The sequence below is a fragment of the Hydra vulgaris genome, chromosome 03 (assembly GCF_038396675.1).
Source record: "Hydra vulgaris chromosome 03, alternate assembly HydraT2T_AEP".
Taxonomy (NCBI): Eukaryota; Metazoa; Cnidaria; class Hydrozoa; order Anthoathecata; family Hydridae; genus Hydra; species Hydra vulgaris.
The window spans coordinates 55620221-55641817 of record NC_088922.1 but is presented as its reverse complement, the minus strand read 5'-3'; the positions used below and the strand labels follow the sequence as shown (position 1 = coordinate 55641817).

Sequence of the window (21597 nt, the reverse complement as noted above, 5' to 3'; positions counted from 1 at the left end):
GTTCAGCACCACTTCACTCTATTGCCTTTCTCTTTGTTCTATATCGCTCTCCTTCATCTCAAGACTGCACTCTTTTTGATGTTATTTCTGATCATATTGACCATGCCCTCTCTCTTTATCCATCAGCTAATATAGTTGTTGCCGGTGACTTTAATGCTCACCACTCTGAATGGCTTGGCTCTAGTGTCAGTGACTCTGCAGTCATTAAAGCCCACAACTTTTGCCTTTCTCAATCCCTAACTCAAATAGTCAACTTTCCAACTCGCTTTCCTGACAACCCTAATCATTTACCTTCTCTACTCGACTTATGTCTTGTTTCTGATCCTAGTCAGTGCTCAGTTTCTCCGCATTCACCCTTAGGTTCTTCTGATCATGGTTTGATCTCTCTAAAACTAATATCTCATTCTTCTTCATCACCTGAATACCCCTATTACCGAACCTCGTTCAACTACAGTAAAGCTGACTGGGATTCTTTCCGTGACTTTCTTCGTGATGGCCCTTGGGTAAAAATCTTTCAACTTCCTGTCGACAAATGTGCTTCTTACATAACTTCGTGGATTCAGGCTGGCATAGAATCTTTTATTCCCTCTCGACGATTCCAGGTCAAGCCTCACTCTCCTCCATGGTTTTCCTCACACTGTGCTGCTGCGATTGCCAATCGAAACCGTTACTTCCATATTTATCAGCAAAACTATTCTCCAGAAAACAGGCGTCTGTTAATTACTGCTCGAAACAACTGTAAAAAGGTTTTGTCTAACGCCAAAACCCGCTATTCTCAGGTCATGAAATCTCGTATCTCATCTAAAAAATTAGGCTCTCGTGACTTCTGGAGAATCTTTAATAATATCAATAATAAGGGCAAATCTATAATTCCACCTCTCTTGTATGGTTCAGACTTTGTCACCTCACCTAAAGACAAAGCCGAACTGTTTGCTAAAAACTTTTCATCAATATCATCTCTTGATTCCACTAGTTGCGTTCTACCTGATGTTGCCAACAAACAGGCTGATCCATTGCTTGACATTCATATCACTCCAGCATCTGTATCTAAAGTGATTTCCTGCCTAGACTCTTCTACAGCTTGTGGCCCAGACAACATACTTGTTATTGTCTTGCAGAAGTGTTCTCCCAAGCTGTCGTCTATACTCTCGAAACTATTCAACAAGTGCTTATCAGAGTCTTGTTTTCCAGCCTGCTGGAAAGCCGCATCTGTTATCCCTATCTTCAAAAATTCTGGGGAGTGATCTGATTCGTCTAACTACCGTCCCATAAGTCTTCTTCCTATCATAAGCAAGGTTTTTGAATCTTTAATTAACAAACACTTAATTTCTCATCTTGAATCTAATAACTTACTTTCTGACCATCAATATGGATTTCGATCTCCTCGTTCTACAGCTGATTTGCTAACAGTAATAACTGACAGGTTTTATCGTGCATTAGATGAAGGTGGAGAGGTTAAGGCCATCGCTCTTGACATTTCAAAAGCGTTTGATAAAGTTTGGCATGCTGGTCTTCTCCATAAGCTTTCTTCTTATGGTGTATCCAGCAACATCTTTAAGATCATTGAATCCTTCCTTTCCAATCGTAGTATAAAAGTTGTCCTCGATGGACAACACTCTTCTTCTTATTCTGTAATTTCAGGGGTTCCTCAAGGTTCTATCCTTGGCCCTATACTCTTTTTAATTTACATTAACGATCTTCCAGATGTTCTCACATCTAAGGTGGCATTGTTTGCTGATGATACTACCATTTATTCTTGTCATGATAAGAAACCAACACCCTCTGATTGCTTGGAGGGGGCATTTGAGCTTGAAAAGGATCTCACTTCTGCTACAGCATGGGGCTCACAGTGGCTGGTGAACTTTAATTCAGATAAAACTCAATTTTTTTCAGCCAATCATTATCGCAATAATTTAGATCTTCCTATATTTATGAACGGTGATGTACTCGATGAGTCACCTACTCTTCATCTTCTTGGATTAACTCTTACTTCCAATCTCTCTTGGAAACCATATATCAAATCTGTTGCAAAATTAGCATCTGCTAAGGTTGCATCTCTTTATCGAGCTCGCCACTTTCTTACTCTGGATTCTATTCTCTATCTCTATAAATCTCAAATCCGGCCTTGTATGGAATACTGTTGCCATATCTGGGGCGGATCTTCTAATGAAGCCCTTTCTCTTTTAGACAAGGTGCAAAAACGCATTGTAAACATAGTTGGACCAGCTCTTGCAGTCAACCTCCAATCATTATCACATCGTCGTAATGTTGCTTCTCTTTCTCTTTTCTACAAATACTATGATGGGCACTGCTCTAAAGAGCTAGCATCTCTTGTGCCATCTACTAAAGTTCATTCTCGTGTTACTCGTCATTCAATTAAGTGTCATCCTTTTTCTGTGACTGTTCCTAAGTGCTCCAAAAACGCTTATTTGTCTAGGTTTTTTTCTCGAACATCAGTTCTTTGGAATTCGCTTCCTTCATCTTGCTTTCCTGATTCATATAATTTGCAATCTTTTAAGTCGTCCGTCAATCGTTATCTTGCTCTACAATCTTCATCTTTTCTCTTACAGTAACTTCCAACTTTAATTAGTGGCTGCTTGCAGCCTTGTTGGAAGCGAAGATGTTTAAAAAAAAAAAAAAATGTAGTTAATGAATTACTAATATGTTTCAAAGATTATTTTCGAGAAAAAATTTGTTTAAGAAAATTTACTCCAAGAGTTAATGCAATTTAAAAAATGTTTGTAATTGTGTATCAGTTTTATAGCTCAATAACAAATAATAATAAATTTTTATCTCAAAATTTTAATAACATAACATTTGTCTTATTTTTTAGGAAGTTATGGTTGCAGGTGGTCAAGAAAGCATGTCAAATGTTCCATTTTATCTGAAACGTGAACCGCTTAGTTATGGTGGTAATTCTTTGATTGTAAGCAAATTTTAAATTTAGTTTTTGCAGCATAATTATATTTGTTCTGAAAATTGCTCACTAATAGACTTTACACATTTTCTTTTAGTATTGTTATTGATTTTTTGTTGATAAAATAAAAAATAACTTTCTATAAAGTTTAAAAAAAATTAATCTTATACTTATAAAATGTTTATTTTCAATTTGTGTGTGAAAGGTTGTTTTTTAATAGTTAATAATGTAACATTTAGTGAATAATGCAGTAAATTATTTAAATTTTTTTTTTGCTTTTTAGAAAAGTTTTGAAAAAAACTTTAAATTTTAAACTCACTAAAGGATTTATATAAAGTGAAAACACAGAATTCAGCCTAAACCATATATTGTGACAAATCGTGTTTTTTATGTGAAACTATAGGTTGTGAGAATCAAAGATATTCTTATATGTTATGTTTCTTATGTGACTAGGAGTCATTTATAAATTATGCCACACAATTTTTGACAGTTTTTGAACCCCTCCCTCCTCATCACAACATCGTATTTCTCTAGTAATAAGTCCTGAACAAGTCGTCATAAAACCGCTAACTCCTCCCCTCTTGAGTTTGATGTAATTTATAGACAATCCCCTATGCAACAAATAAGCTGCAATGTTTAATAACATTTTGCAAAGAAGTCTTTATGATAGTTTTGTTGGTTAATGTTGAGGTTGTTCCCTTCAAATAAAATACATTAAACAATATCTTTAACTGAATACAAAGATACAAAAAACAAACTGGTATACAAAGTTACTAATTCAAGTAACCATTCAAAAAAAATAAAAAAGTAAAAAAATGTATATATGTATGAATGTATATATATATATATACATACATATATATATATATATATTTACATATATACATACATATATATATATATACATATACATATATATATATATATATATATATATATATATATATATATATATATATATATATATATATATATATATATATATGTATATGTATATATATACATAAATACATATATATATACATATATATATACATATATATGTATATATATATATACATATATATATATATACATATATACATACATATATACATATATATATATATATATATATATATATATATATATATACATATATATATACATATATATGTATATATATATACATATATATATATATATATACATATATACATACATATATACATATATATATATATATATATATATATATATATATATATATATATATATATATATATATATGTATGTATGTATATATATACACACACATACATATATATATATGTATGTATGTATATATATACACATACATACATATATATATATACATATATACATACATATATATATATACATATACATATATATATATATATATATATATATATATATATATATATATATATATATATATATATATATATATATATATATATATATATATTAGGGCTGTTCATGTGAACACAGGAAAAAAAAATTTTTCTCGGATTTGAATGCATAGTTGTTTATTTTGTGCCATTTGACATAGTAATTGACTGTGGAAAAAATCTTTCCAATCAGATAATGTTTAGGGGGTGCTCAATGACCATAAAGTTTTACGAAAAACGTCAAAAACGTGTAAAAAGTTCCAAAGTTCCAAAAATTTCTAGAACTTGGTTAGTTAGATTTTTTCCACTGAAATATTGTCTGATTGCGTGCTATATAGATTAATTAAAGTGCAGCAGATTACCTGTCATCAGGGCACCAGACTAAAAAATGTCTGCTAGTGTTTAAAACAACTGTGTTTATATCATTTTGTTAAAATTTGTATTCATAATTTTAATACTATTATTTAACTCAATTTAGAATTTGTTCAAACAGAATAAAAAGGTTTACAAGTATAAATATTATTTTTGTTTGGAATTTCAGTTTGACAACAAATGTATTAATATTTTGATAGTACCTAACCTTAGTAACCTATTACAGAAAACTAGCATGGTAGTCTGGTAGTGTATTGTTTGTTATTAAGTGCAGATAATAATAATTTCTAATTTGAAAATATTTATTTAATTTCTTTAGTAATAATTATTATAATATATTGCTGCAGCTGCATAAACCAACAACTGAATGATAAGTTTGTATAATATGGTATTGAGTTTTGATTTTCTCATAATATTTCAGTTATCATTGAAATGGCAGCATCATCTCGTGTTGCTATCTCTACACGACTTCAAACCAAAATCTTTTTAATTGGACAACCAGAGCCAAATCTTCCAGATAAAGTTCTTCCCTTAACATCTGATGTTTTAAAAACATTTTTTTATCATCTTAATTCAACCAAAAAGTCAGTGCCTGAAAGTCTTAAAACAACTGTTGATGAACTGATTATTATTTGGAATAAAGCCCGTATTCCGACAGCATTTCATCCGAATGTAGTCTTAAAGTTGAAAACTTTAGTCCAGGAATTTAAATTAATAAAAATAAATAAATCCAGATTGTCAGATTCTCAGAAATCGAGAGAGAAATCATTTACAGACACCATTAGCCTACTTTTTGACATTGCCCACAAGGATGCTGAAACCATGATCAGAATTGAAGAAGATAAAGAATTTTTATTGGATCAGAGATGTCAGAGAAAAATGGTGATGTTTGGAGAGGACAAAGAACTTTCAAAATTAGAAGAAAGAAATGAAGCAAGGAAACAAGCAGAGAGAGAACGAAAGCTAAAAGAAGAGCAAAGACAATCTGGTGCGAGTGCAATAGTTCCTGTTATTGAACATGACGAAAGTTATAGTGATGACAACGATAACGATGCTGTTGATAATGACAAAATGGTTGATAGAGATTTTGAGATAGAAATCCCTGTTTATTACAGACAACAAGTCAGTAAAGCAAGTTCTTCAGGGTCAGCTGAATCAAGTTTAGCAAGTACTCCAAAACGACAATGTATCTTAGATACAATTCTTGACTCGCCTGATGTTTCATCAACATTAGACAGAATTAATCTATCTGACACAAAATTTACTATACTAGCAGCAGCAATTGCAAGGGCTGGTGGACAGAACCTCGATGATGGATCATTGTCACGTTCTACAGTCCGTAGAAAACGAACCTATCATCGATCAAATATTGAAGCCACTGTTCGAACTGAATTCTGCGATTTGGACAAACCACCATTAATCGTCCACTGGGATGGCAAACTGATGATAGATCGTACAAATTCTGCAGCCCCTAAAGCAAATGTTGACCGGCTATCTGTAGGTGTGACAGGTCACAATGTTGACAAAATACTTGGAATAGCAAAACTATCAGCTGGAACTGGAGAAGCCCAAGCAAAAGCAGTTATTCATCTGCTTAATTTCTGGGACATAATTAGTGATGTTATTGGAATGAGTTTTGATACTACAGCCTCTAACACTGGCTCCAAAAATGGTGCATGTGTAGTTCTAGAGAAACATATAGGTAGAAATTTGTTATATTTCGCTTGCAGACACCATGTTCATGAGATCATAGTAGCAGGAGTGTTTGGATCACTATTTGGACCATCATCTGGTCCCAACATACCTCTTTTCCAGAGATTTCAGCAATATTGGCCCAAAGTTAATCAAGGAAATTTTAAACCTCTGGATGACATTCGAATGAAAATACCCCTGGTGCAAGAACTACAAAATGAAGTGATTGCATTCCTCAAAGAAAACCTGCATGTTAAAATGCCAAGGGATGACTACAAAGACATCATGGATCTCTGTCTGTTAATACTTGGAAAACTGCCTGATCAAGAAGAGAAAAATGATCATTTCAAGATCCCTGGTGCTTATCACATGGCTCGCTGGATGGCCAAGGTTATTTATTGTTTTAAGATTTATTTATTTCGTGAAGAGTTCAAGTTGACCACAAAAGAGGAAAAAAATCTCTGTGAATTTTGCTTATTTGCTAGTCTGGTTTATGTAAAATCTTGGATATCATGCACAAATGCCAGCGATGCTCCAGTTAATGACTTGTTTCTGTTTCAGCAACTTAAGCAGTTTGCAGTTGTGAATAAAACGATTTCCGAAGCAGCAGTCAAGAACTTTCAAAACCATTTGTGGTACCTTTCACCAGAATTGGTCCCACTAGCTTTGTTTTCAAACAAACTTCAAACGAAAGAGAAGCGAAAAATGATTTCCAACATGAAATTTCACGGTGAGAACTGGTCTGAAAGGTTGATCAAATTAAAGAACATTGAAAGTCTAGAGAAGAAATCTCTGGACATGCTGGTGACATCAGTTTCAGCAAGTGCGTTGCGGTCAATGAAGGTTGATATTGATTTTCTGTTCAACAACGATCCAGCTACCTGGAATGATTCCCCAGAATACCAAGAAGGAAAAAATTTAGTATACTCATTGAAAGTAGTAAATGATGCTGCCGAACGATCTGTGGCTTTAATGTCGATGTTTAATGAATCGATTACAAGGAATGAATCTGAAATGCAGAGGTTAATTCAGGTGGTTGAGGATCACAGAAAGCGAGTGCCAGATGCCAGAAAGTGTACTCTGAAGAGTTATAGTCCTCGCTAGCATTAACATTGCACGAACTATAACATTACGATAATTAAATGTTAATTGCTCATATGTTTTTTTGTTTATAATTCGTATTTTAATCAATGACAAAGAGTCAAAAATCCTAGTGTTTTATTTTGGAAAAATTCTGATATAACAAAAACCGCAGAACTTTAGTCGTATTGCAGTATTTTATTTCATTAATTTCTTTGCTAATAAACCAGTCTAAAGTGGATGTGGATTGTAATTTGTATTCAGAATTTAATATTTAGAGATAATTAAAACTGATCAAATCTGAAAAATCTAATTAACCGGGTTTTAAAAATTTGTGGAACTTTGTTACTTTTTCCATGTTTTTCACATTTTTCGTAAAACTTTATGGTCATTGAGCACCCCCTAAACATTATCTGATTGAAAAGATTTTTTGCACAGTTAATTACTATGTCAAATGGCACAAAATAAACAACTATGCAATCAAATCTGAAAAAAAAAATTTTTTTGGACAGCCCTAATATATATATATATATATATATATATATATATATATATATATATATATATATATATATATATATATATATATATATATATATATATATATATATATATATATATATATATATATATATATATATATATATATATGTATGTATGTAGGTATATATGTATGTATGTATATATTAAAAAATTAAGTTCAATAAGAGCCTGAAACAGCAATGATATTCGCAACCTAAATGATAAACAAAACAAAATATTTTTGACAAGCCCTAATTATAATTAATTACTAATTAATTTTAAAAGTTTAACCTCAACATACAGTTAAGCCATCAAAACATATGCTGACAATCTTTTATCTCTGAAATTTATTAAACCTAATTGTTAGTTTTTGTAGTTAGTTTAGTAAGTTAGTATCTCTGATTAATAATATATGTGTTCATTTAAAAAAGTTAAAAGTATTAACATTTAAAAATATAATTGTTAATATTATATTTTTATTGTATTATAGTATTGTTTTTATATATTTTTATTCTTTATGACTAAAACAGTTTTAAATTTAAATTTTTTTTTTTAAGGATGGAATTGTTTTTGATGGTTTAACTGATGCATATGATAAAATTCACATGGTAAGTGTTTTTATTGGCAAGTTTGATTGAATTGCAGTATTTTGTTTTACTATTTATCTCATTCATATTTTTTTTAGGGTCTTTGTGCCGAAGGTACAGTTTCAAAATATCACATAACTCGGGAAGAACAAGATGCTTATGCTATAGCCTCATATACCAAAAGCAAAGCTGCATGGGAGGTATATTTTTTTGATAAGAATATATTAAAAAAGTATATATGTATATATTTATATTTATGTATACACAGTTATGACCAAAAAGATTTACTACCCAATATTTATAGCAAAAAAATATTTTTGTATTGTTTAATGAACATATAAAATACTAGAAATACTATACTATATAACATTTATACTAAAAAACATATTAAGATCTGGGGTAATGTATATAACATATATTAGAAAACATTTTAATTCAAAAAACAATACACATGAACATAAAAGAATAAAGAAGTCATTGTATAAGATGTGTTTTAATACTTTACTTGGGGTCCTCGAACTTTTAGAATTGCCTCTATTCTTGCACCATTGAAGCAACAAGAGACTCAATATTAGGGCGCTTTTTTATGTCACTGTAAACCAACAAGACAGGCAGGTTTGGCAGTCTTCTTGTTCATGTAAACTGTTAATCATTTTTAACTGTAATGATGATGTAATTACAATATAATGTACAACACTGTGAACCAAGGAGACCGCCAGGTTTTATGTCATGGCACTCAAATAAATCTTTTTGAACATAAAAGTATTTGTCGTGTAGTTTTCAAAAAGTAAGTTTTTAAAATCTGGACAAAGTGTTAAAGGTCAAAAACTGGGCAAAAGAGTAAGTTTTTAGAGGCTCTTTGGCCCATTTATAAAATAGGGAATCTTTTTTTTTTAATTACATTAAATTTTTACTCATCTGTAAATGCCATATATGTATGTGTGTGTATATATATACATATATATATATATATATATATATATATATATATATATATATATATATATATATATATATATATATATATATATATTTAAACAATTTTAAAATATATTCTACAAAATAGAGTGCTCATTTTTCTTAAAAGAACAGAGCAATTATAAATTATAAATTGATTATAATAGAATTTATTTATATATGTGTGTGTGTGTGTGTATATATATATATATATATATATGTAATTTTGCTGTGTGCATATATTCAGCAAGAGTGCTCGATGAATGATATCAGAGCTATATAATTGATTTTTAGACAAGATTAGATAAAAACAGCTACACGATTTTTACTACTAAAAGTTTCATGTGTTTTGCAATCATCAGGTAAATAATAGATTGGTTTTTTCAAAAAAGAATATACTCTTATTAAAAATCGTGGTGTTCAAAAACAGTTATTAAACTGTTACTATTTGCGAGTGTGGTTTAGTTTTTTAATCTTTGGGCTCGTGGTTGTCAAGCAAGAACTTGTTTTTGTGACGCCACTTAGATATTATTTCTGTTTTTTTATTTAATAATGAGTATGATATTATGCAAAGTTTATTTAATCTTGTCTAAAAATCAGTTTGAGAATATCTTCAACAATAGCTAGAAATTGTGATTGTTGTAAACCACTATTTAAGTACTCATCCGAATCATTATTCTTATGAAAATCAAAGATATTGATAATCCCTTTGAAAAATGAACCACCGCCATCCAATAAAAATCTTATATAGACTGAAGTTGGGTCTAAACCACGTAATTTGAACAAGTCTAGCACAAAATCTAATGTATTTTGAACATGTTCAAGATCCCTTAAAATTTCATGGCCTAAATTGTCAACTAACTCACATTTCTTTATATTGAAGTAATGAAAAATATAATTTTCTAATTCAGAATCATTACCAAAAATATTAGACTCTATGAAAGTTTACTTCATAAACCTTTGTGTAGAGTTGCAACCATTTCTTTTGTTTTTCTATTTGACAACTCTAGCACAACCTGTAATTGCTTAACTACTTCAAGGGAAAGCTGCTCCTTAGAACTTTGTTTTGCTTTATTTTCTGGTATGCTATTTATGATTTTGAGAGAATTTCCTCCTGTAAATAAACAAAAAAAAGATCCATCAATTAAATTTTCTGCAGCCATTTAAATTTTTATGATTCCAGAAGCAATCTAAATATAATTTGCACTAAAGTATAATTTTTTATAGTTAATGTTTATGTACTATCACAAATTTTTTTTACCTGCTCAGCTTGAAGAGAACCTAGTAGGAATGCTAATAAAATAATAATAGCCACTGCACTGGTAGGTTTACAGTTTTGAGGATTACCAGGTGCAAGAAATATATAGCAAATAGAACAAAAACTTGATTGAGGTTTAGATAAATTAATTGTCTCATTTTGAAGAATAAGATTGCACTGGAAGAACTCCTCAAAAGAGTTTTCCACTTAACCTAATTAAAGGAACTTTCATAAGTAAATAAAAGAATATAAGAATAATAAAATTAGAATTTAGAAATTATTAAATATACCTTGGCTACTTTAGCTCCCATTCAACACAAGGCAAATATCCCTCTTTAAGTCTATAAAGGTCTCTTGTGCAATCATGACAAACAACTGATGGATAGCATTTGTTGCTCATCAAATATTCTGGAAAGATAAACAGCTGAATTTGCTATTCTAATATTTTATTCATATTTTTTAATGATTTAGATCTTTTACCATACTTTTACCAACAACAACAACAAATAGAATTCATAGTTACATAAAAAAGTACTTATAGTAATTAGATTAAACAATAGAACTTTCCGAAATTTAAAAACTATTTAACTACCAAACTGAGCTATTTCTTATATATAAAATATATTAGTTTAGTTAGAATAGGGGGTAAATTAGTTAAAATTTTGTCTAATAACTGCATTAGAATTAGTCCAATTAAAAATTATAATTTTGAATTTTTTATTAAAATTTTTATTGTATTTTTATCAAAAGTTTATAATTTTGGATTGCCATATATGAAGAAATAAATGTTATGAAATGAATTATAAAACCTCCTTTATGAAATTTTTAGTGGTTTCCAGTAATAAAAAATATTTTTTTACAGGTAAAGGGACCTCAGAATGCAGTGGGACCTCAGAACGTCAGATTTTAAATTAAGCAACATAAAACCCAAAATTTTCTATTAAATACTGAAAGCCATAAATAATCTGAACAAAAGATATAATGTTAAGTTATATAGAAAAAAAATATTATTCTTAGAAAATATTCTAAATTAAAAAGACGTTGAAGAAAGACTATTAACAATTAAAAAGTTTTTTTTAAACAGTTTTAAATTTTTGGAGCCCTTTTGAAAATGTTTTTTCATAATGTTATCAGTGCTAAAGAGATAAATGCACAGAATAACTCAAATTTTCTTAAAATTGCATTTCAAACTACCTAGCATTTTGTGGTGCTTCACCAAGCGTTTTGAGGTACAGATTCAAAAAACTGTAAACTTAAAATAAACTTTGTTGATTTCATTCAAGAATTAAAAATAAAATGTAACATTAATAAATTTTAAAAGATTATATAATGAACAAAAAATATTAAAATAAGATCTATATAAGCGATAATCCAAAATTAGTGAAAACAGAATGATACGTTGTATTCTGGATAGAATCAGAGGTAGAAAAAAAAAGTCTTCAACGTTACCTTTATCAAATTCAAACAGAAGGCGTATTTTGGTTCCTCTTTCACAAAATGGTTTGATCATGTTTGTTTTTGAACCTGCTTCACCTTGGCGCGATTCTTTACTGCATAATGATTTTAAAATGTTATGGCAACAGGAGCATTCTCAAAGCTTAGTTACAGCTCAAACATTCTTGCCACATCTATATTCTTCCTTATATTTATAGAATGCCTCTTATAAAATTTATAGAATTTGTTGTTGTTGCCTAGATTTCCTTCCTTTATTAGCTTGCTCCTTTTTGGCTTTGTCTTCCTTGATTGATGAAACCATTTCTAATATTTTTTTTCCATCTATTAAGCTGTAAACCAGGGTAACTCTAACATTTTCCTTGTTCACATGCGGTGTTACTTTTCGTTACAGGCAAAAATTAGATATTTCTTCAAATGATATTGATTTATCAGATATTGTTAGATAAGCTTCCATGGCACTTTCATGTTTATGTTTCCAATAGCTTGCTGAGCCATAACAAACATCTTTTGGAGATGAAATTGATAATTCTGCTGTTAATTGATTATTTTCAGTATTTTTATTAAAACACAGCTTGGTACGTAAGAACTTATCTGCAACTCAACACTGAGTCCTCTACTTGAAATCCCAACTTTTTAACCTGCATTTATAAATGTTTGTTTTGATGCCCACTCTGACCATAACCCTGCAACTATATGCATGAAACCATCCCTGTTCATTGTCATAAACAAAAAATAAAAAAGTGCAGATTGAGCACTTCAGTACTCAAAATGCAATTTCTGATTGATTTGACCGAGGAGCTGGGTAACGTTAATTTTGTTAGTTAGAGTGATAAAAAATTAAATATTTTTGCTTCTTAGAAATGTCAATACATCACAATCAAATCTTGAAGTGCAACCATCAGATAGCACAATGCCAGGCTGCTTTATATTGTTTTTTTTTTCGAAATAGTAATTGAACATTTGATATGCACTTAGAAGTTCTCTGTGATCTTAGCTGCCATTGTCATTTGTGGAGATTAGAAGATTTGGAGTTTGTTTAGCTGCTTCTTTTGGAGCGATATGGACACTAATGCTTTTTCCTTTGAATATGATGTGGCACATTGCTATATCTCCTCCAAAAGAAACAAAAGAATGTATAAAACGTGTACACGAAATAAATGTGAAAGAATAGGCACGTCATTATTTTTCAGTGGTTGTATTAAAATCTTTTAAATTGTTTTGTATTTTGTTTACAACATGTTGTGGTTTCAAAAAAATATGTTAGTTTTTGGATTTAACTTGAAATTAGTTTTAAAAATGATAAAAGAAGAAGACGTAAGAAAAAATTATGCACATATATTAACAGAATCCTAATAGTAGCTACAATTTGATAGCAAAATCGTTGCAAATACATCCATACACCGTTAGTCGTGTTATTCAATGTTTTTCTCTAATAAAATCGATCAAACGCAAATCTGGTGGTGTAAGAAAGGAAGGTTTTAAAGATATAAAACAAGTTAGAAAACTGATTAACAGTTTTAAGAATAACCCAAGCCTTTCACTGAGGGAATGCGCAAAAATATATGGATTTTCTCATAGTTTTGTTGCAAAAGTTAGAAACAAACATGGGTTTCATTCTTTCAAAGCACAAAAAGTGCCCAACCGTTCTGAAACTCAACAAAAAAGTGCATAAACCCGCGGCAGAAAGTTGTATGACAATTTTGTTTCTGAAAATTTCTGTATTATTGAAGACAATGAAACTTATATCAAGTACGAAAATCAACAATTTCCTGGTGCTGTTTATTATATTGCCAAATATAGAGGAAAAGCAGATAAGAAATTTAAATACACAAAACATGACAAGTTTGCTAAAAAAGCTTTGATTTGGCAAGCTATTTACAGTTGTGGCAAAAAATCAGCACCTTATATTTCTTAGTCCACACTTTCTGGTCAAATATATGTTAAAGAATGTTTACAAAAACGCCTTTTACCTCTCATTAAATCACACAATAACAAACCTGTGTTCTGGCCTGATTTAGCTTAAATTCATTATTGTAAACTAGCTATGGAATGGTATAAAAAGAATAATGTAAAATTTGTGCCTAAAACAGAAAATCCTCCAAACTGCCCAGAATTGAGAGTTATTGAAAAGTACTGGGCTATTGTTAAAATAAAAATAAAAAAGCTTTGCAGAAACATTAAAGATATTAAAATATCATTTAAAAAAGCATCAAATAGTTTTGGTTCTTATTCTGTACGCAAGCTTATGGGTACCACTAAAGCAAAGTTTTATTAGATTCCCATAGGAATAATTAAATTTTTTTTTTTAATATTTGATCTTCTTATATTATTGTATTAAAATTATTGCTTAATTGAGTACTTTTTTTTATTTGTTTTTCTACTTTCACATTTATTTCGTGTACACGCTTTAGTTATGTATTCCCTATTTTCACTTAACATCTTTTGACAACTTTTCCCTCTCCCAGCATAAACTAAACCAGTTGGAGTACCATTAACTTCATTGTTTACAAACTGGGGGGTTTCATTATGGTTGTAAAGTTTAGTGGTATCAATATCTCCCTGCTATACGCCTGTTTTTAATTGATTTGCATCAATGAAAATATCACTTTATTACTTGATGGTTATTCACCATTTCTTTTGTGCAGCTAAGGGCATGATTTATAGATACAGTTCCTTGTTTCCATTTTGTGATTTTTTGCATCCAAACACTTCCAAAAAGACTTGCTAAACTTCTTTGTTTGGAGTGCTTGTTGAGCATTTGGTGATAGCTTAGTAGCCACAGAGGTTTACATGTATACAGAGGTTTCTATGTTGCTTTCTTACTCATAAAACATTCAACATTGTCTGTGACAACTTGTTTAAACCTTGGAGGCATCTAAATAAGTGAAATTACAATAACAAATAACTAAACACTACAAGTTTAGTTTTCTTAATGCAATAATTTTAAAAAAAAAAGAAGGATTTTACTCCTTTTAACTTGAACAGTTAAAAGAAAATAGTTTTATTTCTCAATCATGCGTATTACCTATTCTTGTTTTTATGTAACAGACTAGTGATTCTTCCTCATCTTTGGTAAAAATTAAACAATATACCTTCTCTCTTCCAATTTCAATGACACTATAAAGTTGTTTGTTAGTTGTTCTTAGATCTTTAACTAGTGGAAATTTTTCTGAATTGATTGCAGTCCAACCGCATTTATTTCTGATTTGGCACCACTCAACTGCTTCCTTTAACTGCTTATTTTTCATCTCTATGACATCTCTTAGAGCATCTTGATTTATTAGTCAGCTTAATTCTTAGATAAAAAGATTTTCCCATTGCTTATTTATTCACAACTCAAAAGGAATATCAAAACACACTTTTGTACTTGCACTTTAGTGAATGCAGTTTGATTTTTAAACCAAATAAAAAAAAAAACAGGTTAAAATGTGTTTTGAAGAAGGTTTGATAGTAGAATTATACAGAATTATACTGCAGGCAAAACATTCATTTAAAAACGTTGAGAAGAAATTGAATTAAAAAAAAAATTTAATTAAGTTTCATTCTTTTTAGATTTCTAAACCTAGCATTTTCTAGTGGAGTATAAAAAGTAAAAAGGTAAAGTGTACCAAACATATAAAAATATACTCAGCAGGGAAAATAATGCTTTTATGCAGAAATTTATGATTTTCTAACCAAAATTGGAAGCAGTACAACCAATTATTTAACCTGACATTCTGAGGTTCATATTGAAAAAAGTACATCCTAAATATTTATCTAAAGACATGAAATTGTTAGTCACAAAAAATTTAACCTTTTTGGCATTCTAACAGAAGTATTTTGTCAACTCTGAAAACTAAAAAGTGCCTGCCCTAATATTTTGTCTTACTTTCTAAAAATGTATGATAGCAATGCATTTTGCTTTCAGAAATTATATTTTTGAAATAATATTTAGTAAGGATTTAGTTTGAGTGCCATGACATTAAGCCTGGCGGTCTCTGTAGTTCACAGTGATGTCATTACACTTTCATTATAGTTTCTCTCAGATCTGCTAGTGAGGTTGGGTTCTATTTGGAAACTTTTGCTTTCAATTTTACCCAACAGTTTTTTGATGAGGTTACAATTTAAATTGGGTGAATTGCCTGCTGGACATTACTTTACATAAGTTCTTAACTTATTCAGGATTGAAGTGTGAGTTAGTGCCCAGAGAGCATAGACTTTGTATGCTGCAAACTTCCTAACTTGTGCTTTATATGAGAATTTGACACAGCACCACATTTTAACAGTCCAATCCTTGTGAAATTTGAGGTGATCACATTATCACTTTTTTTGAAAAAGGGAAAAAGAAAAACATTTTTTATGCAACATAGTATGATTAAAGTTTAAAGTCCTTGGTAAGGCATCTTAGAACTGTGCGGTCATTAATATTTAAATTATTAAGCAGTTGAGTAAGAGATGAGCTTGAAATTTTTCCTGAACCAAAACTGTGTTATGCTAACAGATTTGGAGCAGCTTGCTCTTCCGCAGGATTTCTAAAATACTCTGAAATAAGAAACTCTAAAATAATAATAATTGAATTTAGTAATTTATTAACTGTAATTTATTTAATAACATGATTTAGTTTATGTAGAGCATAAAAGATAATTTCCTGTTAATTGATAACTACGCAATCATTAATGCAACACGCGATTTTTTAGTCGGTTGCAAGTGCTTATTTTGTGTTTTTAAGTAATTATCTTTTAATGTATATATATATATATATATATATATATATATATATATATATATATATATATATATATATATATATATATATATATATATAAATATATATATATATATATATATACATATATATACATATATATACATATATATACATATATATACATATATATATACATATATATACATATATATACATATATATATATATATATGTATATATATATATATATATATATATATATATATATATATATATATATATATATATACATATATATATATATATATATATATATATATATATATATATATATATATATATATATATATATACATATATATATATATATATATATATATATATATATATATATATATATATATATATATATATATATATATATATATATATATATATATATATATATTCCTATTCCTATTGACTGACAAATAGGTAGAACATGCAATGAGTGCTGCTACATGGACTGACAAATAGGTAGAACATACGAGGAGTGCATAAATACCAATTAAGTGCATACATAATCAATTAAAAAAAAAAATTTATGGATTTCTAAATTAAATAATTTTTTTTTCAAAAATATAAAGTTTACATGTTATGCTGTGAATTAAAGTTGACCAAGCAAGAGTTACGACATCTTACAGCAGTTGATCTATTTCTAACTACATGTTTGATTTAATCTGCTAACTTGGTGTAGTTAAGGCAATTTTAAAATATTATAGCGTCTGTATGATATTTTATTGACTACGATATATTTCCGTTTAATGATCTGGTCTGTAAATTATGAAAAGAAGAAAAAAAATTAAAATGATAAATTTTGTGGTATCATAAAATATAAATGGTTATAGCGAAAAAACCCAGACCAAAGATTTTTTTTTTTTTTTTTAAATCTTCTTAAAATCCCAATCGCCTGTCCAAATTTGAATAAGATTTTTTTTAAATAGGTTTTTTAGGTAAAATGAACATCATAGTTTAATAATATGATCGTTTATTGGTAATTTTTCTTAATTATAAGCTCTTTCTTGGTCGTAATTCTAGTATTTTTGTGAAAATTAAAAAAATCTTGCATTTTGACAACTTTATATAGTTAACATACGTCAGAATCAATTAGAACTACAGTAACCAATTAGGATCTACAGTAAATTAAGGCACTTTTTCAAAAGATTTTAACTAAATTTATGTTAACGCCGATGAGCGAAAGTGATCTAAAGACTCCAAAATTGTGTTCTTTAGATACACTAATAGTAAAAGGGTTTTGAAAATTATATATAAAAAAGAAAAGTTTCTTCAAATATTAAAAAAACCTGAAGCAAAAAAAATTATAACATTTAAAGCTTTTGTTTGGACATAATACACTTATAAAATCATGCTAATTTTAAATAAAAGAATTCTAATAATTTGTAAATTTTCCATGATTTAAAACAATATTTTTTGTGTATATGGAAAAATATTTGGCTTTTAGTGTTTCATTCTAGAATGTGTAACGTCTACTCAACCATTTTTAAAAAAAATTTTGTTTTTTATTTATTCTTTATTACATTTTAAAACATTTCGTTAATATTTCATAAAATTTTCAAGTCAAAATATAATAACATAATTAATTACAAGTGAATGTTTTGAATATATATTAAAAAAAAGAACGCGGAAACTCGTAGAAGACCTAGAAGAGTAAGGTTATAGCAAGTATTATATAGCAGCATATATTCACATTCCCTGTCTAAAATATGAAAAAAGTGTCTCCAAAATCTCTCTTTATATGATCATTTTTGTGACTTTTATTTACTGAATATAAATTTTTTTTAAATTCGACATAATTATTGAGTTTTTAAAAAATTTCAAAACAAAATTTTGTTTTTTAAGTTAAATTTTCTCCGTTAATTAGTCACATTTTTCCGTTTAAAACAATTTTTAAATTTTTTAAAATTCTTGTTGAAATAAAAAGAAATTAAGTTTTCTTACTTATCAATCAAACAAAACAAAGTCCTAACCTACCCTTTATTTTACATACTACATTTATCTATTATTTTACCCTTTATACTTTGCTTATAAAGAATAACATGGACAAACCACTTAAGTTAATTTAGCAGTTTTATTGTTAGTGCAAGCACAATATTTAATTATATGCAATTTTATTTCTATCACTAGTTATTTAAATAATATATAAATTGATATCGTCATAAACACACAAAAATATATTAATTTTATCTAGAGTGGTGTATTTGAAAAAGAAGTTATTCCTGTATCTGTACCAAATAAAAAAGGTAAAAAAAATTTTAATATAAATCTTTTTGGATAAGTTTTCAAACTCTGATAAAGTTATTATTATTTTCTTAACTGTTATTATTGTCTCACCAGGTTCGCCAAAGATAGTATCCATTGATGAAGAATTTACAAAGGTCAATTTTGAAAAAGTGCCATCGTTACGCCCAGTGTTTAAAAAGGATGGTACTATAACGGCTGCAAATGCAAGTACATTAAACGATGGTGCAGCAGCTATGGTGCTCATGTCAGAACCTGCTTTGAAACGGCATAATTCATTACCACTTGCAGTGATTGTAGGTTTTGCTGATGCTGCTTGCGCTCCTGTAGATTTTTCGATTGCACCAGCTCTTGCTATTCCGAAGGTATTTTATTTTTTTATTTTTGTCATAAAATTGTTTTTTTAATCTTTTATATTTTTACTGGTTTATTTTATCTATAAGGTTGTTGTTGTTTTTTGTTTTAAATTTAATTTTTAAAGTTTTATTTATTATCTGATAAAGAAGTCTTTTTTGCTACGAATCATGATTGTCTTTTTAATTTACTTTAGTTTAACACCATGTTTTAATATCTGTTATAATGATATAATATAATTTTATGCATTTTTAACACTTGGTATTACAACAAATTTCTATTTTTTAGGCTTTAAAAAATTCTGGTTTATCAATCAGTGATATGTCCATGATTGAGATCAATGAAGCATTTAGTTCAGTTGTGCTAGCAAATATAAAAGAACTTTCTCTAGATCCTTATAAAGTAAATATACATGGTGGTGCTGTTTCAATTGGTCACCCTATTGGGATGTCCGGATGTCGTATAGTGGCTCATTTAGTACATAATTTGAAACGAGGAGAGTTTGGAGTAGCTGCTATATGCAATGGAGGTGGTGGATCGTCCGCAATTGTAATTAAAAAGTTATAAACAATGAATAATTGAAAAATTTTTAAATCAAATTTTGATATTTTTATGTTTAAACTGATGATATAAATGTAATTTATATCTGAATATGATTTTGTTTACAAGCTTTTTTTGCGTGCATTTATCTTATTTACACTTTTTAGGGATAACGAAGTTTTCATATTTATGTTTCTTGTAGTTAAAAAAGTGACTTTTTTAGTTTTAAGGTTACACATCGATTTTCAATCCTGACTTTGGCTTATATTTGAATTTCAACCCTTACCACAAATATATTTGATCAAAAAAGTTATTTATTAGACAAAATAGTTCACATCCGAATTTGTTTCTAAAATTCTAGTTTAGTGTAAATGATTTCACGCGTTTTAGTATTAAAAAATATATTTTTAAGTTCAGTTAATGTCCGATTTCAAATATCCAGTTTTTATTTTTCGCTAATGATTTACTTTTTATTGGATGGAAATATAGAGCTGGTACTTATTTTCGCAATTTGCATACTGATTGTTCTTAATACTAAACAAAATAAAAGGAAAATAATACAACAAAATATGGCATAATTAATCAATTACGTTGCAAAAAATACCCACTATCGGATTTAAATCGTTTAAAATGGTTTTTAAAAAAATTTAGCTCATTGTTATATTTGCAAATAAGACTTTTACTAACTGTAACAAAATTAAATTGTATACTTCAAACATGCTCTGGGGGAAAAAATTTGATGTAAATAATATAATAACCTTTTAAATGCAGCCGTGGGCAGTGGCTAGAGTACTGTCTCAGAACCAAGAGGTTCGTAATTCAATAATAGAGGTTCAGCACTAGCTCAATAAGTGATAGTATGTTAGAAGGAGACGTGAACTTTCTGGCTAAATACTCCTCCGTACACGGAGGAGTATTTAACCAGAAAGTTCATTATCGTTATAAAAGAGCACTATAGTATAACCCTAAGATCTACTTAGAGTATTGCTCTGTAGTATAACCCTAAGATCTACTTAAAGTACCTTAATAACTAAAAAAAAATTCGTGCATGTTGTCAAGGATTTTCAGAAAAAAAAAGATTTACATCTTCAATGAACATTTCCGAATCAATGAATAAAGCAAATACAAAAAAAATTCTCTACTTGAAATAAAATGATAAAGAAAAAACATTGCTTGATTCTGTTAAAGATACTTGTTAATCTTTTTCAAATATTATTGATGCTGCAGTACTTGTTAATAATAGCTAGCAACGTCGTAAGTAAGAAATAAAACATAAATTAAAAAAATAAAAATTGTTAGCAACTTTTCATTGTAAAATATTACTGAACAGTAGACCTCAAAAAATTAATGTGTGTCTTTACTCTTTAAATTTTTAGTTTATTTTGTATTTTAAAGGTTCTCGATGAAAAGACTTTTCTTAGTCTTCTGCGAGTTTCCTTACAACTACATAGTACTACTAATATTTGTTTATATATATATGTTTT

At 28.6% G+C, this 21597-nt stretch overlaps 1 protein-coding gene across 1 annotated transcript in view; it reads left to right on the top strand.

Moving 5' to 3' along the window:
- LOC100213581 (acetyl-CoA acetyltransferase, mitochondrial) overlaps positions 1-20243 on the top strand; it is a 44991-nt gene extending 24748 nt beyond the window's left edge. Inside the window, exons 5-10 of the mRNA XM_065793731.1 lie at positions 2834-2926; positions 8535-8585; positions 8663-8764; positions 19170-19221; positions 19316-19584; positions 19862-20243. Of these exons, the coding sequence (XP_065649803.1) occupies positions 2834-2926; positions 8535-8585; positions 8663-8764; positions 19170-19221; positions 19316-19584; positions 19862-20140 (846 nt within the window). The 3' untranslated portion in view covers positions 20141-20243. The remainder of the gene's footprint in view (positions 1-2833; positions 2927-8534; positions 8586-8662; positions 8765-19169; positions 19222-19315; positions 19585-19861) is intronic.
- The last annotated feature ends 1354 nt before the right edge of the window (positions 20244-21597 follow it).